Source organism: Ptychodera flava, chromosome 13, assembly GCF_041260155.1.
Source record: "Ptychodera flava strain L36383 chromosome 13, AS_Pfla_20210202, whole genome shotgun sequence".
Classification (NCBI taxonomy): domain Eukaryota; kingdom Metazoa; phylum Hemichordata; class Enteropneusta; family Ptychoderidae; genus Ptychodera; species Ptychodera flava.
Genome location: NC_091940.1, coordinates 10,258,163 through 10,284,070, shown reverse-complemented (window position 1 = coordinate 10,284,070; position 25,908 = coordinate 10,258,163). Strand labels below are relative to the sequence as shown.

The 25,908-nt window shown below is 38.7% G+C and overlaps 1 protein-coding gene across 4 annotated transcripts in view; it reads right to left on the bottom strand.

The window, feature by feature from the left end:
• LOC139147368 (acid-sensing ion channel 1-like) overlaps window positions 1-25,908 on the bottom strand; it is a 41,600-nt gene that overhangs the window by 12,564 nt on the left and 3,128 nt on the right. The window contains exons 1-11 of one of the 4 annotated variants that reach the window (XM_070718438.1): window positions 16,291-16,364; window positions 14,756-15,386; window positions 8,780-8,938; window positions 7,541-7,663; window positions 6,733-6,864; window positions 5,345-5,538; window positions 4,620-4,816; window positions 3,408-3,561; window positions 2,498-2,673; window positions 1,202-1,411; window positions 658-811 (exon numbers count right to left, since the gene is read on the bottom strand). In XM_070718438.1, coding sequence (XP_070574539.1) covers window positions 658-811; window positions 1,202-1,411; window positions 2,498-2,673; window positions 3,408-3,561; window positions 4,620-4,643 — 718 coding nt within the window. In that variant the 5' untranslated portion in view covers window positions 4,644-4,816; window positions 5,345-5,538; window positions 6,733-6,864; ... (2 more) ...; window positions 14,756-15,386; window positions 16,291-16,364. Of the gene's footprint in view, window positions 1-657; window positions 812-1,201; window positions 1,412-2,497; window positions 2,674-3,407; window positions 3,562-4,619; window positions 4,817-5,344; window positions 5,539-6,732; window positions 6,865-7,540; window positions 7,664-8,779; window positions 8,939-14,755; window positions 15,387-16,290; window positions 16,365-25,908 lie in introns of those variants that run through there. The other 3 variants (XM_070718439.1, XM_070718436.1, XM_070718437.1) reach the window with 3 other exon arrangements.

Sequence of the window (25,908 nt, the reverse complement as noted above, 5' to 3'; positions counted from 1 at the left end):
GCTGTGGTGGAGGCCGTATACGCCAGGAACACACAGACCTGTACTCAGGCTACATGCTTTGTTGCTGCTCTAGAGAGGTTAACGCCAGTCTCGGACTTGTTGGCCCTGCTAGAGAAATAAATTTGGCTGAGCTTCGGTCGGTTATTATTCTGCCGTCTCGAAACATCGGTTACACAAGCAACATTTCGGTGAAATTCCAAAGTCAATTTTGTTCTCCATAATCAATACAAACCTTTGTAAAATTTGACCCCCCCTTCAATCATTGATTGTAAAATTTGACCCCCCTAAAAAGCGGTTTTGTAAAAGTCAACCCCCCCCTGATTTCCACCAACCCCCCCCCCCTCCCGTAAATAACGAATGCTCCCTTATCGGAATCTCTGTATAAAATACACCGAGGTTCCTGTTGACGTCACTTATTCCTTGGTTGTGTGTAAGCGATTATTACTCGACTTTACGGTGACAAAATAGCAACTTTATATAACATTTTTCAACATAAAAATGTTACAATGAGGTAAGTGTACCTTTAATATTAGATAATTTTTCTATTTCCAATTGCTAAGTTTTTCTTTATTTGTTTTTTGTTTCTTTATTATTATTTTTTTTTTGGGGGGGGGGTTGCAAACTTCTCTTTTTTAATGATTTAAAGTTATTACTCACAAGCAGGGTCTTCACAGGGTTGGCTGCCAACACACTGTTCCGTTGTTGGGGGTTTTGGCCCCCGGCAGTAGGAGTCAGGCTCCACCGTCAAGGTTGCTCGACTTCTGCACTGAACTTGGCGAAACTTCGTCCCCTCCCCACAGGTCACCGGGCACTGAGAAAGGCACACAATGTTGGTATAAGTAAATCTTGATTATTGAAAGAGTTGAGAAAATCCGTATTGCACCACAGAAAGTAAACGTTGATCATGTAGCTCCGTTTAGATGGATTGGACGTCGTAATGTTTACTTGAAACTGGAAATTAACTTAAAACATCAGATTAAACGCAAAATCAACAACTACTGTACATGATCCGGCATTGATAAACAGTGTACGTTAAAACTAATTTGATTAGGTGTCTTTATCGTGTTTGCATTACGTTTGTAGTTCTACTGACGTTTGAAGAGAAAGCATGGCTGACACGGCCATTTTTCAACAAATGGATGGATATACATGCATCGAAATAATGTAAAACGTGTAGTGGTCAAGTGACTTTAACAAATACCTGGCTCCATGGCGACACGTGCCATACGCCGCATGCCACAAAGTCGTAAATGAGAACGTAGCCGTCTTCCTTGCCGGTTTTCTTCCCGTCACTGTGAAATGTAATGTTCACGATGCCGGAATAGGAGTTCCACGTCAGCGCGGGCTCTTGCGTTGCCGTGGTTGAGCCGCAAAACTTCTTGGTCAAAGACTCTTTGCGCGCATCTGCGAACTGAACGTTCAGATAAAATGGCACTTACTGTCTGCTGGGCTCCAATAATATATATATGATGGGGATTACGTTCGAGAATGGAACGTTTTGTTGTAAAGAGTGATTAAAATTACACACTAGGTATATACTCAAGCAAAAAAGACGGAAATGCGTCCAATTGAACTGTTCTCAGTAACCTCGATAGCTTGAACGATAGATTTTGGTTTGTTGATTTGATTGCTGCTTGTTGAAACAAGAAATCCACTACATCAAGAGACAAACCGGAATCGGCCCAGAAAATTTTGTTATTTAACAGAGATAACGAGCTACATCATTTGAGGATGTCCTAATCTTCATAATTCGATATCAGTGAAATGGTTTAATTTTCTAACAATCATGGTTACCTTGTGATTTTTCTCCAATGGACTCATTGTCTTTATTTAATGTTAATTTCAATAAGACATAGAATTTATAACTCTCTTGCAACTTCAGCTTTCGAATGTGTGGCTGCAAACGCTCGGCCGTGTTTTGTACTGATGAAATCTACTTTGGAAAGTTAACATGCCAGACATGCACATTCTACATACAGAATGTGGATTGTAATATAATTCTGACGGTCACCCTCTGTACAGGCCAGAGAAGTTTTAAGTATCGTTCTACAAAGATTTGGAATTCTTTGCCGCATAAATTGAAGTGTGCTTAAAATGTGAACAATTTTAAGGTAAATTTTAAAGTATTTACATAGAAAATGATCCTTCGTATGAGTTTCCTACATAGTAAGATTTTTTTCCTTATTTGGTGGTTATGATGTCCTCGGTGATTCACGAAGAGTTGGAGCCCCGATTGAAATTACTCTTTCGAATAACATTGACGTTTATTAAAAGTGTGAATAATAAATACAATAAATTACGGGGTCCAATTAACCTAGATCCAATCGGTCAGGGGTCCGACAGACTTAGAAAAGTTTGTGAGATATTGGATTCGCATCATGTTATTTCAAATGATGTATTGCATATTGGGTTAAGTGTTATCACATATCGGGTTGGTTGGACACATGAGATTAGCTTCATTATTACATTTGAGGTAATACAGGTAATACAACATTACCTTGATATAGTCTAAGCTGCAGTCTTCATTCTCTGGTAAAGCCATGGTCATAATTGTTATATTTACACAGCCATTCCTGTTGACAATGCTGTAGGCGCAGTTGACACCGTTTCGATATCCGTCCAGTTTATTGATTGTCGTGCAGCAGTGTCTGATCTCTTGACGACAAATATCATCTGTTGAAAAATGACATGATTAAAGGGAGGCTGGGAGGCTATCGTCGGAACTCTGCTCTAAGGTTGCCAAGGACCCCTAAGACCGATGTAAACACTGCATCTGGGTAGGATGGCGATTGGTGAAAGTTGAAACATGCTTGTTAACAATGAATATCGTAAAATTTCAATGTTGCAGCTATGTTGAAGTGATGCATGTAGATATCATGTATGCAAAAACATTGTTTGTAAAAAAGAAAGCCGTGCACGGGCAGTTCCGACGACAGCCTTCCTTTAACATTATGTAATTAATCAAGAGATAGTGTACAAGTTGAAGGGCTGCAGAAGTACTGACAATCCCCGCAAGCAATCGCTGTTTTGTGCTCAGAGTCAGTAGGGTGGCAAGGTTCAGCGTCAGTGACAACAAAGTTACTCTGTTTGCTGTCGATGAAAATAAAAAATCTCGCTCATGCAACAGGAACGACATTTGTGTCAAAAACGGGTATAAGACACCTCTCTCTCTCTCTCTCTCTCTCTCTCTCTCTCTCTCTCTCTCTCTCTCTCTCTCTCTCTCTCTCTCTCTCTCTCTCTCTCATTTGCATCTCAAGTGAACGCATTTGTGTCAGTTACCCTTGTAAAATGAAAGTTCGCTAGTCATGAAAGCAATGCAAAAACATGAGACTTATTTCTGTTATGTGTGGAGATAACTGTTTACGCCCTTTAACTGTCATGAAACGTTAAAAACAGTTCATTTTTACCAGAGCATAACTCGTTGTTGCAGGTTTCTTGTCGGTCAGGCATTATTCCGGGACAACCTTTCTCCCTTTCCTTGGGGGGAACCGAAACGTCTTCGCGTGGCTCGCAGGTGACGTCCCTGGAGCGCATTCCACCGCCACACGAATCTTCTGAACACTGTAGACAAATCATTGAAACATCATTTTTCTTCTAAATATGGCCGATTTCGAAAAGGGGAACTAGAAAGATCAGTTAAGCTTATTTACGTTTTGTCATCTGGAATATACCACTCGTTTGAAGGGGAGTTTGCTAATCATTTATGTCCGGAACTTTATTGCAAGTCCAAAGAAGGTGTCAGACAAAAGAGTGGCACATCAATGTCAGATGAGTGAAACACGCATAGTTTAGCCGATTACGTAGTTTTAATTTAAAGTTCACGAATCTCTGTGCTGTTATGTAAGTTCTCTTCTGTAGAAGTTTCCTATCCTAACTAGATTTTGATCCTTGTGTCACTGAAAAGGGTCACGTAAAAGGGATTACAAAGTACTCGTATGCTTTTTACACGATTTCATAGAAAAGGGCCTTCAGCAAGATTTTGGACGGAAGACTCCAAGTCAAGAAAATAAAATTTGACTTACTTTGTATAACTCATGATTTTCATTAAACGCAGTCGGTTTTCACTGGGTAGATTTGGCGGTCCCATAATTTCACGATTTCGATATTTTAATCAGCGCACTTACGCTACAGTGAATCGTCGCTTATAAGCAAAGTTAAGTTTCTGGCAATATATGGACCAAAACGCGACACAAAATGTGGATAGACTACATTGCCATATACTTTTACTGTTAGTCTACATACCTGTCTTCGTCAGATGCTCTCTATCTCTCCAATCATCAAAACCTTACATACGGGAAACGTTTCTAGTGTGGCGGAGAGGTACAGTTAACACACCACACTGTATGCGTATTGGATCTAATTCGACATGTTGCCCTGGTCTTTCAAAATGCGCTACTGACAGACAATATCAGCAACTTCAATGAATCTGAATAAAGTTGGTTCAAACATACAACAGCAGAGGCTCATTTCCTTTTCCTCTGATTTGTTTGTTTGTTTTGTTTGTTTTGTTTGTTTGTTTGTTTGTTTTTTATGGCTAAAAGTAGGCAATATGCTTGTGACCAGGAGAGTCGTGTATATCTGCATTTTAGTTTCCAGAGCTGACTAAAGAAAAAACTTACAACGGACCACTTTTGGCTTTCCATTTCATCAGGCTACTGGGGCACGGCGTAGTTTGGTATAATAGATGAAACCCTATGCTATGGTGCGCGCTGTCCGAACGGAACAGGACCGACGCAGCGTTCGATGTGGAGATCCATCGATCAGGCAGATTGGCCCCGCACAGCTTCACACTCTCCAGCGTTTTCGGATCGGTGATCTGTGACGTCATAGAAAATCGAAGGCATGATGTCATCAAAAAGAAAAGCAATAGTGATATACCTAGCCACTCGTGAAAAACAATGACAATCACTGACATATATATGAACACACTTTTGAGGTTACAAATATTCCTGTTTACAGCCAAACAATCGTATTTCCTTCTTCGTTTCCGTCGGTCGTCTCTCTGTCTGTGTACCCTTACATTTGCACCTTTCTCTGTGCAGTCTCTAAGTTTATTTGAAATATATATCCACTGTAATATGCACCATATCTTATAATCACTGATTTTTAATCGGTGGAACCAAAACGAGCACTACAATCATCGCGTTTTATATTTGCCTAATATTGGGGTAGCGCACGTTTTGTCCATGGTGTCCAATTACAAAGCGGGCGATGACTGTCGTTACTTATAGCACTAGCGGATTCACGTCGAATTAAGTTTAGTCGATGGCTTAGCCTTACTTCAAAAAATAGTCAAATTAAATCAAACAGACTGATTAAACCAAAATTGATGAACTCTACCCACACGGACGTAGTCGTTCTCACAGGCTTTGTGGGTTTCGACGTTCATGTCGAGGAATGAGATAGCTATACAGGTGTCCTCTTCTGATATGATGAGCACTTCGCACGATTCGTTCCTATCGTACGGCTCCGGGTATCTTCGTGAGTAGAGCGAGGCTGGCAGTGGTGACGCTGTCACATTTTGACCGCATGAGTCCGCTAATGTGTAAATGTTAAGAGACTAGAGTGTAAGATGGTGGCATCACATTGGGTGTATTTTACATAGAATATATTGCACTATATATTACACTGAATATATTAAGACAACAACTTTGCTTTGATGCCTCCCCTATATATATATATACTTATATGAGAATCTTAGCTAAGTATACACGAACTAGTTGCCAAAAATGCGATTGTTGTCCTCGTCCTCGTACAAAGATAGGGGCGGTCGACTACAAAAGCTGACGCGGGGCCTACGTCATTTCTTTGTTTCGGGGAAGGGATGCGGGTGAAAGCTCGTTTTTGTTTTGTTGCGTGCGTCAAAGTAGCATAAGGAATTTGGCGCATGCAGGTTTTGTAAACTAGGATCAGAGTGTATAAAAGCGAGTGGAGAGTAAATGGATTACAACACTACGTTGTGATTTTCCCCTCTGGGTTAAAACTGATATAGTGTAGATCTGACCAGATCGGACCAGTGCAGCGACAAAGACCATTTAAAATTCATATTAAATGTGTAGTGAGAACCATATATTCTAGAGGGTCTGTGTGAGAATTGGCATGCGTTCTACTAACGATATTCACTTCTTTAAAAGTGTACTGCACTATCTTTGTGTTATTTACAGAGTAGAAATGTGTCAGGTATGTTCCTATATATGAGGCAAATACGCTTAAAAAGTTCTATCATCTTGAGCTGAGTTTGATTAAAGATTATTTCAGGCATTCTCTTGAAGACTTGAGAACTATCCTGGATCTACCATTGCCTGTGTGCGCGTAAATAAAGGCATCAAACTGACGTCATCGATTTTTTCATTTCGCGTATGAACTCTCATTTTTATAAAGAGTGGGTACTATCAACTGAGGCCGTACGCTGGCCGTGAGCCAGCTTTAAGTTTGATTATCGACGGTCCCTCGGCCGTAAGCAAAGAAACCATTTTGCCGCTACGTTGACCTACAGATATTTCGTGTGTTATATGTTAACCGTTGACTCGGCTAACATTCGTTTGACACTGACACTCATCCATTGACATCGCTCTGTACTTTTGCTGGTTATCATTACATAAATCAATTAAATAATTAAATTGAAATTAAATTGAAATTTTCCGGCCTTCAAGTTTGATACAACGATTAGATTGATTAATTTAATTAATTAATTGATTAATTTAATTTTAGTCTTCAAACAGGCACACTCACCATATGGGCTGTCGAGTAGTTCATCACTTCGATCCATACAATCTGGAAATCTGTCACGCCTTTTCTCGTACGGTATACACTTACCGAGACCATTCTTATCTACGTCACACCGGAAGTCATCCTGGCAGGTAGCTTTGAAGCAAAGGTCAAAGTTCGAGGAGAATCAAAGACCGGGCAAAAACGTGTTTTTTTCCATAGAATATTCGGTAGGAAGGGTTTCAATCTTCAAATGATTCAGCACGACCTTTGTTTCTTATTTTTGTGTGATTGCTCAAAAAGGTAGTGATAATTGTCTTGCATTGTGGCCGATTAAATTCCGTCCACTAATATCTCAATATACTCCAATTCTACCAATTAAAGCATTGGATGAGGTCTACTCGACCGCACACCAAGGTACAGTTTTAGAATAAAAAATTGGAAGGTTCCATTTCGACAACTGTTCATGCTCTTGAAGGACTGTATCCCGAGGCCAAATAAAAAAATTATGTTTTAGACCTACCCTATAGTCAATCTTCCGACCCTAAACTTTTTTCTCATTTTCAAAACTCAACGCAATGGATTTTGCCTAATTTTGCTGTTTTCACACACCCAAATAAAATGAAAAATGAAAAATAAAGTTCCCGACCGACTGACCCTTTTTCCTGAGACATGTCAACAAAAACACACAAGTACTAGTATTTTCATGCTTAGCAAGTTGCACGTTGCACCGCGTGTAGTGTTGTAGCTTTTTTAAAAGTATTCTGAAATAAATGCAAAGTTCGTGACGATTTTGACACAATTCCATGCACTGTCAGTGACATATACTCACCACAACCCTCTTCGTCCTCTCCTCTAAGGCAATGGTAGATCCCATCACATTTGTAGTTTTTGTGAATACAGACTCCGTATTCGCCTGCGCCGTCACAAGTGAATTCATCAGGTCCGCACGGAGCTGCAATGGTACGTTATGTGTATGTATCTTTCTTTTCAGTGGCAATTTAATCGTTGTGTGCAACGCTACAGGTGCGGCGGCTGTACCTTTTGATATTAGTTTGCAGTTTGTGTTTTCTTTTGTTCGATGATTGGTTTTTTGTTTTGTGTTTGTTTGTTGTTTGTTTGTTTGTTTGTTTGTTTGTTTGTTACTCAGTGCGTTAGTAGCTTACAGCTTCGCTAGCTGAAACTTTCGAGAGGTCAATTTTTAACACAGCCTCTGTGTAATGTCCAATGTTACGTTATTGACATCGGAAGTTAAGCTCGGACTAGAATTCATTTTGATTATTATATTGCGCACAATTCTAATGCATAGAAAATGTGTATTTAATTAAGTTCGAGCAGGAGAAAACGAACACGTAGCTGTTTTGTGGAATAAAAATACTGAAAATACCCGAAAGTCCATCTAATATTGCCTAGTGTACCATTCCGCTCGTACTGCATGACTTTGTAATCTATTGACCACTGAGACAAGCATTCTGACCTTGTTAAAAATGACAATGCGCACCCCGACTGCGACGCAATCAAAGCAGTGGCGGCATTCTATTCACACCAATACCACATTTTGCCAAAATATGTTTTACCACTTTTGGGATATGGAGAATGATAGGATACGATGCAATGCATATACCTAGTCCACATTATGTGCTGTGGTTCGTCAATTTACGGTCACATAGCATGCATCATTTTTACTCTGATACGTGCAAAGAACAAATTACCTGCCGACATTTTCCGAAACGGTAATAACCGGTTGTTCGGGGAAAGAGCTATTGACTGGGGAAGTTTAAAAGTGCCGTCTACGCATGCGCACATACTGGAACGCGTAAAGAAGATGGCAGTGTAGTCTGAGACGAAGAATCGCTGAGAAACCTCTAGATTTTTCAGAGAGAATATTGAATAAGGTGTTTTACGAAACATATAATGACTGGCCATATTCAGGATCATGACCCACTGGTCATTGTAGAATGATTTAATCATCATAAGGTACAGAAATGTATCAACAAATCATCAGTGAAACTTAAAATAAACTTGAAGCTAGACGAATGACTCTTAAGGGATTGAATAAGCCTATACTCACGATAAGTACAGTTTTTTTCATCGCTTAGATCACTCCAACACTGGAAATAGCCATCGCATCGCTGGTGGGGTTTAAGACAACGCTGGCCGTCAGCACACATAAAGTCTCCAGGCAAACATGTACCCGACGAGATTGGTGTACCATCCAAAGGTCGAGGCGCTAATGAAATCGAAAAAAAAAGTTTAGCCTTGTATAAAGTAATGTGATAAATATGCAGGCAGTGTCGTGTCTTAGTGTCTACTGTTGTCCGAAAGTTGACATTTCGAGCTGTGTCTAACCATCCGATTCAATTTTATCCAAGTACAATTTGAACGAGATTCATATGCATCGGAGTAGCACAAGGGTCATGAGCCACTTTCTACACACAAAGTAACGGCCAATACGTACATAATGGTGGTGTAATTATTTTGCATATCAATAGGCTTATTTACATGTACTCATGAATACACCCTTGGATCATACTAAGCACGTATTGGCATTAAGATAGAAGTAGGATGAATTGTCATCATCCCTGTTGTTATCATCATTATTGCACTTAAGGTACAATGCGCCTCGAGGACAGATTTCCGGTCTCTCCAACTTTTAAATTTTTACCATGTCATATTTTAGGAAATCGATTTTTTTCCATAAAAATAACACAGGGATGGCTGCCATTGTGAATTGCAAATATCGGTAAATTTAAGGTAATTCTTTTCTCTGGTATCAAATTTGGAACGGGGATCCCCAGAATATTATTCGTAATTTGAAAGAAATAAGTTGAAAATTTCCCCGGTTGAAGTTTTCCATTATCGAGGTGCGTACCATCTTAGATCATACAATGTGTTTACGGTTTATCAACAGCGACCCATAGTCTAAAATCCATACTTTATACCACTTGTACCCTCAGCCTCACAATATTCTTCTGTAAACTAGGATCTTGAAGACCTGACTAGCTGAGGTTATGTTTTCTCATAACATCTCACAACATGCAAAACTAAGCATAAAGTGTGATTTTGTATGAAATATGATTTCTGAACTATGCTCGCTGGAATTCAGCTCTCTAGTCTCTGGCTTCAAACGGTGTGCACATCATGCGCCTCGTCATCGAGTATGCGATCGCATAATGTACATTGCGTCCATGGCAATATAGCCTGGACGCCATTCTCAACTTTTGGACTTCGTCCAATGTGGACGAAGTCCAAAAGAGGAGAATGGAGTCCAGGCTAATGGTGATGAGCAACATTGTATTTTCGACCTAACTTGATAAAATGGACTTTAAAGGGGGCCTTGTAATACACGCTTATTCACAAAATGCCGAGATTCTAACGTCACGGTGATGCAATTTTAATGAAACTAATATTAAAATGACAGGGTTTCGCGCCGCTGTAAGCTCTCTTTACTTTTCGGCGGGATGTCATGTGACGTCTCACCTCAGCTCGAGATCGTGAAGTGTATTCAAAATGGTCAAAATAAATTGACAAGAAGCAAGGAACCTTGGTACTATACTTGATATGCGAATGAACATGGAGAATCATGTGATACAAGTCTGCAAATCAGCGTATTTTCACATAAGAAACATTAGCAAAATAAGGAAATATCTCACTGAGGATACAGTCAAGCTATTGGTCCATGCATTTGCAACATCGAGGCTTGACTATTGGAACAGTTTACTGTATGGCATTCGCATTAATAGTGTCAGAAGACTTCAACGAGTACAAAATACTGCTGCTCGCTTGATCTCTAAAACTTGAAAACACGATCATATGACAGGAATTTTACAGAATCTCCATTGGCTTCCAATATCTTAGCGGATTAAATACAAGATACTACTTATTACATATAAAGCGATAAATGGACAGGCCACTCCATATCTTTGTGAGTTACTTCATCTATACAAACCAACACGAAATCTCCGCTCAAAATCCAAATTACTTCTTGAAGTTAGACCCTGTGAGTTGTCCTATGGTAAACGTGGCTTTGCAAATGCTGCACCCTTGTTATGGAATCAGCTTCCCCTAGATATTAGACAATGTGATAAACTGGTGACTTTTCAGAGAAAACTGAAGACTCATCTTTTTAAAGTGGCTTACAATATCTGAGTTTAGCGTTTGAAATTTTGTATACGTATTTTTGACTACATTTTCGCGGGTATTTTATCATGATTTCTATTGTCATGTAAAGCGCCTATGAACTTTTAAGGAAATATGGCGCTCTGTAAATCTTTTAATCATTATTATTATTATTATTATTATTATTATTATTATTATTATTATTATATCCTGAGCATTTTTATGGTACTTTTATTATTATTGTATTTTCATCTTGTATTTTATTGTAAAAAGGTTTGATATTTTATTGATGGAAATCGCTTTAGAAAAATAAATTATTATTATTATTATTATTATTATTATTATTATTATTATTATTATATGAATAAAATTAACCCGGGCCAAAGCAAATATTAAGCTATATGTATTCAAGTATTTATCCATACGAATGTCTTCAGGAGAAAATAGATGATTCAGCTTTTTTGCGTGGAAATTCATCTGCGCTGGTTGCTTAATGTCAATGTCAATTTTGACCTCAACACGCTGGATTTTATTAGTCCCTGAAATTTTCGGTCGCAGCACTACAACCTACGTCAGCAGAATAGTCCAAGAAGAACAATCCAAGAAGACGGCTCCATAGATCTCAAAATCTAACGCAAACCTACGCATACAGATCGTTATTTGAATTTCACGTCTAATCACCCGTTACAACATAAACTCGGAGTGATACAAACCCTCTTCCATCGGGCGGAGTCCGTTATTACCGATGCGACTGATTGTGTAGAAAAAACCAACAAATCACGCTGACTTTCGCGAAATGTGGGTATCGACCATGGACGTTCAAATGGTTCAGTAAACCGAAAGAGACCATTTCAAGAACACGCAAAGAATTTGCCTGCCGTATGTGAAGGGTATTTCTGAGGCCCGGAAACGGACATTCAACTCTTACGGCACAATGGTTAATTTCAAACCTACTCAAACACTACGCCAGAAACTGGTTGCATCCAAGGACAAAACTGTCAAGAAAAACATCACTGGTCCTGCCTGTGTCAGGATCAGACCGATAAGGACCCCTGCACACTATTTTACATCGGTGAAACGGAGAGATCTCTAAAAACCGGATTTTTTGAACACCGACGTCCCGGTTCAAAGACATCTGAGGTTTCCCAACGTATACACATTGCACCGGACCACGTTTGGATTTGGAAAATGTACAAATTCCTGATAGAGATCCCCGATACCTCTCAAGTAGGCGATATATATCCGTGTTAACCAGCCATTTCGTAATAGAGACAGTGAAAGGTATAAATTAAAAAAGTCTATGACCTGATTATGATGTCACGTGTCCAAAAGGTCACGACATTGAGATCGGGTTATTCTGCTGACGTAGGTTGTCGTGCTGCAACCGAAAATTTCAGTGACTAAAATCTAGCGCGTTGAGATCAAAAGTTCAATTGACAGTAGTGATTAAGCTTATTTCCATAATTGCATTATTCAGAGGATCATTGTTATGTTATTGTAAATCATTTGCATAAATTAATACGCTACAGTTAATAACTCCTGATGCTCCGAGGTAATGTTCAAGCAATTTTCAATTTAGGAAATATTTAAATAGTTTCATCTATAATCCAAATTTTTGATATGACAGGTTTCAATATTGTTTAGCTAGTTTGTTTGTGTGATCGAAATGTTCCTGTTTCAGCATGAGGTGTCGTACGAACGACCATTGTGATGTACATAAGATTGCTCTGTTCTCCCTTTCAATCTGTGTTTTTTCCAATAAAAACATGTATCAACAGTCTAGTTCTCTCCCCTTCCATATACTAAACCCTAGACTGAGTCTCATACACAGTGTAAGTCTTATACAGTAACCCACTGAATTTTTGACACGATTAAAGATTAGTTGTCACATAAATTTAAAGCAGTTTCCGGGGGCCTCTGGCTATGTTCTCTCTCCCCCGTTATCTCTATACTTAACGACTCCCTAGGTGACCGGTGATTCATACAATACTAAATGTATCTCCACTGGTCTCCACTTTTGCTAGTTTTATTGTGCTTGCTTGATATGGACACAGGTCTAGTAGTCTATGATTTCCGTAAATATAAGAGACAATAGTACAGGGGGGATTCGCGTTTGGAATGAAAGAGATATTTCGATAGTATTTTCATTAAGGACTCGCGACGAATAGTAAAGATAAGATAAAGGCCGTAGATCCTCATCGAGATATGCATGTACTGCTGATATCGATCACTCCGTACGACGCATCAACTCATTCTCAGCCTACGTCGCTAATTAGAAATCGGACTCCTTATACAGGGCATCGAAACTATACAAATATTTATTGGTCGTTTACATAACATAATAACTTATCACAAATTTAAAAAAAACGATTAGCATTTAATGACGTATCTTGCTGAATGCATTATTGATATTAAATTTTATCTCGCGAGGTTACCGAGTTCAGTCCTTATCATGAGGCAAAATTAGAGAATTCATATCCCGTTGAAATACTAAGGGGTGTCTCTTCATAAGTTTGTGTTATTCTGCAATGCTAAAGGGTTCTGATAGTTTCGCTGTACTTAACTATAAATGGGGACTTTTACTCTGTTTTTTGTTTTGTTTTGTTTTGTTTTTGTTTTTTGTTTTTGTAAATTTATTAAGTCGATTTTTTTTACAAAATAAGGAAGAGATAACAATGTACAAATGCAAGTGAAATTATGCAAAGAACAGCCGTGAGATAGGGTTTGTTATCAGGGTTTGCCGCCTGCTTGAACGCTGTTTCCCTGGAAAAGTGAGCGGTTCCATGCGCATGCTCGGAGGGAGGGAGCAAAAGGGTCGACAAAGCAGAAATTATCACAAAGCCAATTGAAGATACGGCGGAAAGTGTTTGCTGTAACTTGACTTCGTTGAAGTATTTTAGGAAGGTTAAAGTGGAAAATAAAATTACTGGTATTAAATGAACTTTCATTTTGCATATTACAATACTTGCAACAGATATTCCACTAGCTCACCGTTAAGGATGCTTGACGTTTTAAAATATAGGCCTACTTGAAATCGATACAGTCATCAGTGACGTAAGGCCGCGGACCGGAGACCGGAAGCTGCCATAAAAATCACTCCTTTACAGTTGCATAATTATTTTTCCGGAACAAAGCCGGTGAAATTGTTCACTGTTTTCGGTTTCCTAATATTTAATATTGCCGCATTATGATTCCTTGATGATTTAAAATTTCTATTAAAGGTAGTATGCCCCTCAAAAGTGAATGCCCTGCTGTGAAGGAGTGTTCTAGGGAGTTTTTAAATGGTGTTTTTCTGTCTATGTTACAGTAGCCAGTCTTGGTTAAACTCGGAGTTGCTGATCATAGCAGCAATTTCAAAGCTGTCCAAACGGCGAACTGCGATAAGTATTCATGTATCTGTGTGTGTGTAATATTTCAGGGTTAGCCTGCTTTGAAATTGAATGGCGTGACTTACTTAAGGTAGATGCGCCTAGATCTTTGGACTCTAAAACTATTCCCATTCTTTTCTGATCTACCACTTGTAAGGGCTAACTGATTTTGAAGCCCTTTTGAATAAGAAAAACTTCCAACGTCTTAGTTTTTGAAAATCGAAAACTTATTTTTTCTCCATTGAATTAACATAGGGATGGCGGCCATTTTGAATTTCAAATATCGGTAAATCTAGGGTAATTTGTTTCTCTAGCACCAACATTTGCAGGGTGACCCCCGATTTTTATTCGTGGTTTTGAAAGTGAACGGTGAAAGTTTCATTGAGGAAAATTTGAGCAAGAGTTTAAGTCTTTCACTTTCGAGGCGCATGCTACCTTAAATCACAGTTATCATTTCTTATCCTCAATAAAATTGGTCAGTTTAATTTGTTACCTGTTCCGTAACTTAAAGCTACGTGTGAATGAAACCAACTACAAAAAGTTGTGATGACTTTACTTACCTTGATAAGACATTGCCTTGTGAATTGTCTCGGGGTGATCAGGATCTGTCTTGGCCAACTCAGAAAATTCGCTCGCCTCAATTTTCGACAGTCGTAGTTTGTTAGTATTGCACACGGTAACTGCCGGAAACGATATGTTCGCTGTGTTCCCGTCATCAATGGTCACAGCTAGTTCGAATGAAGCGTATAGGGATATGAGTTTAGCCGACTGAAACACAAACAAGATGATGGCCGTACAGAACAAAATCGACCAGAAAAGTCTGCTCCTCGTCGACTTCGCGCCTATGATTCTTGGCAAGCAATGGCAGCTAGTCTTTTTCGCAAAGTCCCCTATAATATCCTTGTGCGATTTCTCCTCTTTTCCTTTGAATTCATCCACGGGGGAGTCCAGAGAGTCGGTGAGGAGGTCCTCGGGAATGGTCTTGCCGTTGGCGTCTCGTATCGTGTCCATCGTGGGCGATGATGAGCTGTTGCTTTCCGTCGGAGTCGACTTTGTCATTATCGTGAAGGAGAACTGATGCATCGGGCCCTGGGTGTGTGTAAATAGGCCTGGCTCTACCAGCAGCAATTGCGTTCAGGTTTTTCTGTGGCGAGAAGCGCGAAAGCGAGACGATTGGTTGAAAAGCCTTATCTGTCAAATAGTTCGAAAAACGCGAAAAATAAACACTTCTTTTTAGTGTATTTCGCCCACAAGATGACAATCTGGCGATGCTAAGTACACAGCCTCTCAATGCTTTGAATGCCGAATGAAGCTTTATCTATCAATATTTTAGACTGACTTAATAACAATTAAATAATTCATGAACTGAACTAGTGACATGCAATGGATTTAAATAGGTTTAAATGTGAGACATCATAATTTCCAAACTTTTTTCTTGCCCCCTCCCCCCCTCCCTCCATTTCCCCAGCAGGTGAAGTTACATGGAGACAAAACAACGAAAATGACGAACAAAATGTTTCGGATTTTTTGGGTGTGTCGTGTGCTAACAACAATACTTGCAACTGCTTCGATTTGTGTCCTTTGACAATTGCTGAGACTCTGGCTAATTCTCGGATTCGTTTTCATGTTCTGAACCTGTTTATAAAGTGAAAGGCCTGTGCCGTTTTCAGTGCAATAGTGCGTGTCCGAAAAAATGTACACCAAAAACATGAAACGAGAAGTGGATAATATGTAGATGCAACATGCTACAGCAATTAACAGCGTTGGAATATGAAGGTTGTTAGGCGATAAGACAACATTAATAATGCAATAAGTGTATTTTCACTGTCGATAGTTGGACTGTATGTCATTGATTGACTGTTGCAAAGATGTGAGTGATTACGTGGCTTGTCCAGTAAAGTGATTCGGCAATGACCGCCACAACATTTTGTTCCTGAAATTTTTCGAAGTGAGCCGAGCGATGCTCATAAGTCAAGGGAAACCTAAAAGACAACTGACCCGGCCTTCACTATACACATTCCCCTGCCCAGTCCATCGTAGACGACTTGAATTGTTTAGAGCGCCACAACTCTAAAGAAAAGACAAAAAAGCATACCTGGTGTACTCCGGCCAAAGTGACCAATGCATGGATTCTAGCGTGGACTGAAATCCGAATCGAGTCCTCAATCTAGAGAGGCTTCGTGGTCACGTGATCGCTCATTTTTCATATATCGGTAGAGATCTTGATTTATGTGATAAGTCTAACGAAATGGCGTCAAATTCTTAATATGTAGGCGTTGTTAATGCGAAATCGACTGTTCTACCATCTCAGAACCTACGAGTTTACTTTAGCTTTAGTTTTATTTTATTTTACGGATTTATTTTACACAGTGTTCTTGCCCGATACAGTTTAACACTTCTCCGACTTAAAGTGAGCTTGATGCATAGTGGACGGACTATAATCTGCTGCTTTCAATTGTTTGCAAGCTGCGATACTTCCTTTCCATTGAAGGGGTAATTTCTTGTTTTGTTAACTTACCGGCAAGCCAAGACTGACTAGAATCACCGGAGAATTACTCGTATCCTACAGGAAAGTTTTAAGTCGCACTGATAAATACTTGGCTAAACTTGAAAGTTCAACTGTAAATAACGAGTATAGTAACAAAACAATAAAAAAATACAACAAGAGGAATGTCAATTGAAAAGAAAATCGCGTTATACATGTAAGGCTGCGTTCACAAAAAATGGTGAGGGGGCTGGAGGAATTCAGGGGGGATAAGAAAATCTTGGGGTAGTGGAGGGGGCTTTAAAGTTTTGCACTGCCTATAGGGGGACTTTAAAAACTTTTTGTTCCCTTTTACCTTTACATTTTCCAATTCCAAGGTTTGTCAGTTAATTCAAGGAAAAATGAATAACATTTTAATGATATCTAATCGTTCTAATGTTAGTAATAATTAAACAAAATCTTACCATTTTGTCACATTTCATGACTTTTATCTCGAAAAAATATAAACATGTATGGTTTTCAACAAAATCTGAACAAGTGGGCGTAGTAATGGGGCAGGAGCTGCAACTGTTGATAATTTTTTCAATATTTCTATGCAATATATCAAATACACTTTCATGCTGTCTCCCTACAGCATGCTGAAACACACAATACTCGTTTTTTAGACAAAGCCTGTAAATATAAATATTGGATGGTACGATAATAGAATGACAGTCCAGACTGAAAGTCATTTGTCAATGATACAAATGCAAAGTACACATACGGTAACAAGCTGTGTTGGCAAGCTGAATATTGGACAGTTCAATAAGCTGAAAGGAGTAAAACAAGAACACGGTTGTACAAACTGAATAAAGTTACATGTAATACAGCTTCTGCATTCGTATTAGAGTGTCACTGTCACTGCATATCTGCAGTGACAAAGATAGCCCTGACTCTGATGTAGTTGAAGAAGAGTTTTGGTTAAATTACAGTAAAATGTACTTCTCCATAAGATCAGACCAGAGAGCAACACATGATATGAAAGACAAGAAAACGTGAAAGTTATACAGGGATTTTTGAATTCTAGCATTTGAGAATAATCAAATATTAAAGAAAAAATTGGGACACATGAAGCTTGAATTTCTAAATTTTCTCATTCTCATCGTAAAATAACACAAAACTAAAACTTTGAGCAGTAAAGACTTTAATTAAATGAAAAAAAATGTATGACTGAATGGAATTATTTATTTTCTATCAAATTTGCCGTTATTACACGCAAAAGACTAAAAAGTTTATTTTATTGAATATTTTAACCTTCCAGTATTGACAATGTTGAACAGCATCTAAGTCATAAATGTCTCGTACTTTGGCAACAATATTTGTGGTAGGTCACTTTGCTCGGTTTTTCCCAGGAATTCACAATTTACATAATCTCTCATGATCGTCATTTTAGGTGCTCTTCACTTAGCAGGTGCCATTGACCTTGCAGGAGTTGGATTAACTCAAGTCAGCTTAGACTGATAAATCCCAAAATTCTACTGATGCCTTTAAAAATGAATCAATTTAAGAACTTGCCTTAGAATATAGCTCTATTAACTGCTAATAACAGGTAGTGTAGAATATGTGCGAGTAGAATTGCCCAATACATGCTTATTTTTTCTTTGTTTGCATCCCTCATAAGGCTTATCTTATGCGGCTTTATTATAATTTTGGGGGAGCTTGAACAATTTTGATCATATAGACGGAGAGGGACGCCAAAATTTTTAGGGTACTGAGAGGGGATCTGAAAAAAATAAGATTTCAATCGCGATTCCTCCTGCCCCCTCCACCCAGCCGTTATTTGTGAATGCAGCCTAATTCCTACTGGTGCAGGGTATTAGGGGATGGCAGAGCTATGATAGCGGAGCAGTTGTCTTGGAAACAAGTGTCCTAGCCAAAGCAGTACTTCTGCGCGTCATTCTCATGCATAACGGCAGCTCTCACACCAAACGAAAGCCAATTGAGTGACCGGTCACTGACCTGTCTTGTCTGAATCATGGGTCAGAAAATGATTGATGAATCAAAAAGTGTCGGCAGAGTTAGCTTGTAATATGTCATGAACAATCGTGTAGTAACAAAAAGCATGGGACAGTATTGTTCCGCTCTCCGAGTAAACTGTCAACAAAACGGTGTGCCAATCTCAAGCCAACAGATTCCGGATTAGTTGGCTTCAGAACTAAAGAGCAGGATGTTAAATACCATCGGTTGTAAAGGTTGATGTATTTTATACTATTTATTGTTTTTCAGTTTTTAAAATACAGTACTTTTATCTTGTTGTACTGCTAATATCATATTGAAGTGCCTTGCATTAAACTTCAAGACAATAAATGTGTTATGTCATTTCTTGGAACAAAAAATTACAAAACCATTATCACACATTACAACTATAATGATTGTCCTTTCACTAATACACCCTGTATATGCGGCCTGTTTCCAGGGCTAAAATTACATATTTGATGGTAGAATTTTTGAGTCGACTACCCTAAACGTTGTTGTTGGGTAACGAACGCGTATACTAACGCCCCAATGAGGTTTGTCGGCGTGAATTCTATATCACGTAGACATGACCAGTAACATGTGTACGCACTTCTACAGTCAACGTTACACTTCGAAAGGGCCACACTGCACGCGCCTATGTACGAAAAACATCCCTTTAAGGTTTTATGCGCCTCGAACGTGAAAGACAAACTTTTACTCAAACCTTCCTCAAGGAATATTTCAACCATTCTCTCTAAAAAATAAAGAATAAAACTCGGGGGTCACCGTGCAAATTATGTTACTAGAGAAACACATTACCCACGATTCACCGATATCGTTAACTCTGTGGAGCAAAGTACAATTTTCTATTTTCAAAAAACTAAGACTGTGAACAGTTTTCTTACGCCAAGAGCTTTAAAATGAACCACCATACAAGTGATAGATCAGACAAGAATGGTAAAAGTTTGAGAGTCCGAATATCTGTCCCCGAGGCGCATTCTACCATAATGTACTTATTAGACTGATTATAGACAGAATGGGGCTTGCTTGTTACCGTGATTCCGTGACGGTAACCGAGCAAAGAAGTCTCAGCTAGAGCCCTATGTATAAATAACACGCAGCAGCTTTTCATTTATAATAAAACGCACCTCGGGGACAGATATTAGGACTCTCAATTTTTTACAACTGTTTTCTGATCTACCACTTATGAGGACTCGTTTTAAAACTTTTGAAGTCCGAAAAAATTTCACCATCTTAGTTTTTCGAAAATGGAAAATTATATTTCCCCGGGGCCCATGCACACAAAGATGGCGGCCATTTTGATTTTCAAGTATTGGTAAATTTTAAATAATTTGTTTCTCTAGTATTAACAACTTTGCATGGTGACCCCTGATTTTTATTCTTTGATTTGTTAAGAGAATGGTTGAAAGTTTCACTGAGGAAAGTATTGGCAAAAGTTTAAGTCTTTGACTTTCAAGACTCGTACTACCCTAATCATGGCAAAATTGAAAATCAAAGGCAAATATTGCAAACTGTGTAAATTGATTGTCTTACTTCTATAAGTACATATGTGCTTTAAATCTCCCAAAGGAACGAAAACTCATTGCCTGAGTGAGATAAGAGCTAAAGATAATATCACGCCCACATTACTTTACACTGTACATTTGATCGTGTCAAGTTAATATTTGGAGGTAAAATGAAGTATTAGGTTTAACACGTATAGAAGGGTTTTTTGCTATAATGATTAATTTGCTCATCGTATTTATTCATCGACAAAATTATGAATTTAGATAGACTGCAAACAGAACGGCTGACTCGGTAATAAGGTCGTTATGAATATTTTATGGCCATAATTTTACTCAGCAACAGAAAGACAAGCAGGCGAGATTGGGAACAAAGTGCTCCCGTGAGCGAATGTGTAATACAAACATGTTACTAATTCAGTGAAAACCCAGCCGCCAATTCCTCATTGGAGGTTGTTTCCAAAAACCAAACCAATAATAAAAATCGGGGCGTCAAATCTTGGAATTAGAAAAGCAAATTGTCTTCACTTTGAATTTTAAGTTCAAAACGGCTGATAACAAAATTTTGAGAGGAAACACTAATTTTCGACAAAACTTAAAATTCAACTAGATTCTCGATCGGATTCGAACTCAAAACGTACGGTGCCCAGTCACTTATCGAAGACATCGCCGTCAAAACAGGTAGGCCAAATCCCCATCCTTAAAAAGATTGGTTCAATAACCGAGCTAAGTTGTTACAATCATTCTAAATAATTCAATGTCGTTATAATGATTCTGTTAAATAAGAAGGAAGCACTGCAGACCAGCGAATAACAGTGCGATCGATATTTTCATAAACTACCAGGACAATCATCCGAACAATGAAAACAACAGGATGTTAAACGCCCCGTATATTCCGAAAGAATTACGACGAGAGTCGGGCGTGACCGACTTGACTGGTGTTACATTACGTGCCGATTCGGTTGAGATTCAGCTGATTTCTGTTGTTAGAAAACGGCACATCTTAGTCCGAGGTAAATTTCTTGGCCCTATGAGTGTGTGCAAGTTCGCCGGAGATACGCGTATAGGCCGAGCGATTGTCCGATATTTGCCCCGAACGCGCACATGAATGACGTTCCTCTCTCACCTTGAGTGAAAACGATTGATAACTTGCCCACGGCGTATGGATTTGTTCCAAAGGTTGTTCAAACGTTTAAACACCGAATCGTTCAAAGAATTTCAAACATTTAGTTTGCCAAAAATAAATGACTTATTGGTTTGTGCATGTGATAAGCATATATTCTCTGGTATTTATCTTTCTTCAGCTTGGAAATACTAGTGAGACGTTTTGACCTTGTCACCGATTGTCTTCGACTCGGGGTCACTGGGTCATTACATCTCTCGTATTTTGCTTCACTGAACGAAGAAAACTATCAGGGAATAATATGTAAATATTTGTGTTGTCATTTTATTGAGTCAACTACAATGAAAGATTACCAAACTCCTAAGGGAGGGAGGAGATAGTTCATGGCTAGTGAAACTTTACCATTGAATCATAATCGATAGAACAGTCTTTAGTTTTGTAAACCTTTGTGAGAAGAGTATAACGCTATCGAAATAAATTCGACCGATATTTACGACTTACTATATAGCCTCATACCAATGGAATTGGAGTGCACTCTGTGACACACTTTTGAGCTTGCAAAGTGTCCCAAGTAAAGGTGTCTATGTCTCAGGAGAAACCGTTATGACTGCTATCGCTAGATACTCTATAACATTAATTGGGACTCTAGTTTGTATAATCATTGATTGACGATGATTTTCTAATAACCAACGGTTTGTCTCTTGCTTGGATTGACCACCGACAACGCAAAAAATGACAAAAATCACCACTCTATCATGACCACTTTTGAAAATATGTCATGATTGGATAAGTAACATACTGACGATAACACGTCGCGATTATGTGCATAGGTTTGACTTTACGACCAAAAAAGCCGGCGAAAGCCGCATTGTTGGAAGCACGGGTTACATTTTGCATAATGAATATACGACTCCGCCTTCCAGCTCACCTCACCTCACCCCAACTCCCTAAATACAAGTTCACGAACGCCACTGATAACAATGGACTTGGGCCAAACCATATGGTGAAAGGCTTTGCAGCTTCGCATGTTGATGGATTGTGATATTTCCAGTTCATGATACGCATGTAAGTAATATTTGGGAGGTTAATGGTTTGAATCAGTAGGCCACATGGAGAGACATGACTCTCCTAAATAACATAGAGTTTGGGGAGAATGAATACTTTTAAGATAATGGCAGATTCCGTTCCATTGACTTACTTGTAGGAATGTGAGAAAACTGTGACTGTAATATTGCCAACAGAACAGAGAAAGCAGAAATATTTGACCTGTAAAACAATTCTGTTTTGACGCTTTTTATAATAAAGAATCTTAAAGGAGAAGTATTGGTAGGATTGTGACAAAGCTATATGCAACCTTGTGTCAATGTCTATTGAAAATAAGACGGGCCATCTAAAATTATCATAATTTGGTAGGACAATACCTTTATATTTTTAGGAGCTTGCGACGCAATTAAGTGGCTGCCAGGGGTGTCATTTGTTTAGATCAACCAGTGCGACTGCTGAGTCTGTTGAACTTTAAGCAACCTGACGGTACACGATTGTGCAAAAACGAACATGCACTTGTCACGAAAATTACGTTGCGTCAACTTTAAATTAAATTTGACACGCTTTTCTAGGTAACCAAAGACAACGCCCACAGTAGAAAGAAAAGTTGGATTTTCGGTGGTATGACAATACAGTGTACACTCCGTGCACTGGCGTGTGCTATGCAAATAATACTCAGATGCTGAAATCATTAATATGTTAAAATTAGCCACAAATAGGCTACCTGCAGATGTGGTGATCAACAATGAAATGTCAAAAGTATTTCTGTGTTATCAGTACAACACTGTCGATAATTAATGTGCAGCTACCATTTTGTGAGAAAAGATTGGCCTTTCAACAACAATTATCGACGTAACGAGAGATATGGCAATGACTCCACGGCGGTAGTATTACATTCAATTTTAACTGTTCGTCTTATATGCATAATTAGTGATGACTAGACAAGCATTATGTTAACTTCTTGCAGAAACAAAGATGTCCTTCAAAAGCAATTATTTCAACCGAGTATTTGCAATTCTGAGGGTCATGATTCGGGTAGCGCCGAAGTCATTGTTCGTGTCTGGTACCATGGACGACGTTTGCCGAATACCTGAACGAAATAATCGACAAGTCACAGTTTTGAAAGTCATTGGCCATTTACCTTCAATTTATGCAAACACTCGGTATCTTTTATGACTGATGGGTGATTTAATAGAAAATTATTAACTTGTAGGCTACACAAATTGTCTTAGTGATACGAATTGCAAAGGCAAGTCAAAAGCAAACGAAGTTCATGTTTTTCTGTCAAAAATTGAAATCGTAATGAGACATAGGTAGACAGACAGGCAGTCAGACAAACATATGGACTCAGAGAAACAGGGAGATTTGGATAGAGGCGAGTTTCCAATTTGGTGTAAGTGTTGTATGAGATTCTGTGCCAAGCCCTCTATCGACTGCATCGACTATATGACAAATACGACTTCAATGTTGATCTGTACAAATTTATGACAACGGTATTAGATATTGCTCTTAAATCCCAGTTAATACAGAGCAACGCCTCGTTCGCTCCAGGACAGCACCTCATGAAATACCATCCCTTTTCAGGATAATGTATTAATTATGCAAATTGTATCAAAGACGCAATTGATATCAGATTTCCCTGAAAGATTCCGATTATGCAATAGCATGGCGTGTATCCTTCCGCCAGTCCTTCTCAAGATACTGTTAAGAGAAATATTTAACTCGATGTATTTAGGTTTGTGTGTACTTTTACGTGACAATTTGAGGTGTAAATATTTAACCCTGTAGTAGTACATTTCACAACTATGAATGTTTATCACGAGTCAAAATTACGTGCTTTGATCGGCTATACTTTTTCGCTAAGCATCTGTAATGAGAAGGCTATAAACAAGTCACGAGATGCGCTTAGGGTCATCTAGGGTCTCATCGGACAATGAATTATAAGCAGTCATGAATATTGTGTAAATATATCACAGGAGACTAACACGGTTAAGCATAATTGCACGGACTTTAGTTTCGACTCAGGCAAGCAACATGAGTAAAGAGACTTGATAATTAAAACTGAACGGAGAATCTGTAATATTAAGTTGCATCGCAGGACCGTTTTCCCTTTCATAGCGTAGTAAGAACTATTTTACACCATGTGTTAAATACAGCTGACACGAACCACATTGTATGAAAAAAGCAGGACGTGAATTTTGATTTAATGGTTTTTAAGTAACAGCTGGGAGATACAGTATTCATCCGCCACTTTGTTGACTGACACCCCATTTGGATCATCTATTACACAGCTGACCCAAGCTGACTTAAAGTACTCGACAGTATCATTACTAAATGTGGCACCAGTTGTGAGACTGAGTAACCGTTTCACTTCCATTGCTTATGCATATACCTTTGCCATATATACGGACGAACAGTTGGCTTGCCGCTGCCTGTCTAGTCTTATTCACTATCCTTTATCTGTTGAAATGCGATTGGCTTGCTGAGTCATTCAGCTCTTCCAATGGCCTGGAAGGCGGACCGCCGACCCCTTGCGAGATCACGTGTCAAGGACCCCTTGCGGGATCCCACTACACATCGGGTAACGTGGTACATGTACTAAGTTCCCCACACCCACGACAGTAAGGGAGCATTCGTTATTTACGGGGAGGGGGGGGGTTGGTGGAATTTGAGCGACAAATGAAACGTAAAAAGCGACCCCCCCTCCAAATCAAATTTCTAAAATTTGACCCCCCCTCAATTCATCAATTGTAAAATGTGACCCCCCCCCCCCCATGAAAAAAAAATTTCATCAGATTTGATTCATTAACCCTTTGCACCCTGTGGCCCCGGGCTGAAAAAGTTTCCTCACATACTAGAGAATCAACATTTTTGGTGAAATGCCAAAATCACATTTTTTGCACACACATGAACTTGTAATCGCTCTAGTCTAATCAAGTACACTAATATCAATAATCAAGAGTTGATAAATATACAGATTTGCCTAGTTTTATATTGGAAAAAAATTATTCATAGTTTCCATATAGACAAGATAGTGAATCAACATTTCGGTGACATTCCAAAATCAAATTTCTTGCACAAACATCCACTTGTTACCACCCTAGTCTAATCAAGTAAATTAATATCAATAATCAAGCGTAGATAAATAGACAGATTTAACTAGTTTTATATTGGAAAAAAAATATTCATAGTTTCCTCTGACAAGATAGTGAATTAACAATTCGGTGAAATTCCAAAATCAAATTTCTTGCCCACACATGCACTGGTAACTACCCTAGTCTTATCAAGTAAATTAATATCAATAATCAAGAGTCTATAAATACACAGATTTAGCTAATTTTGTATTTAAAAGAAATTATTCATAGCTTCTCATAGATTATGTATGGAGGACCTGTGTATTTTCTATTTTGCCCGGGAGTTCTTGTGTGTTATCACTGTATACCTAGGGAGTCCAAGACGGGAACTTTTCAGAGAGTGTTTTACGTTGCATGCTGCACTGGCACTGGAATGTTTGAGTGTCAGCGTGTGCTTTTTTAAGTCAGA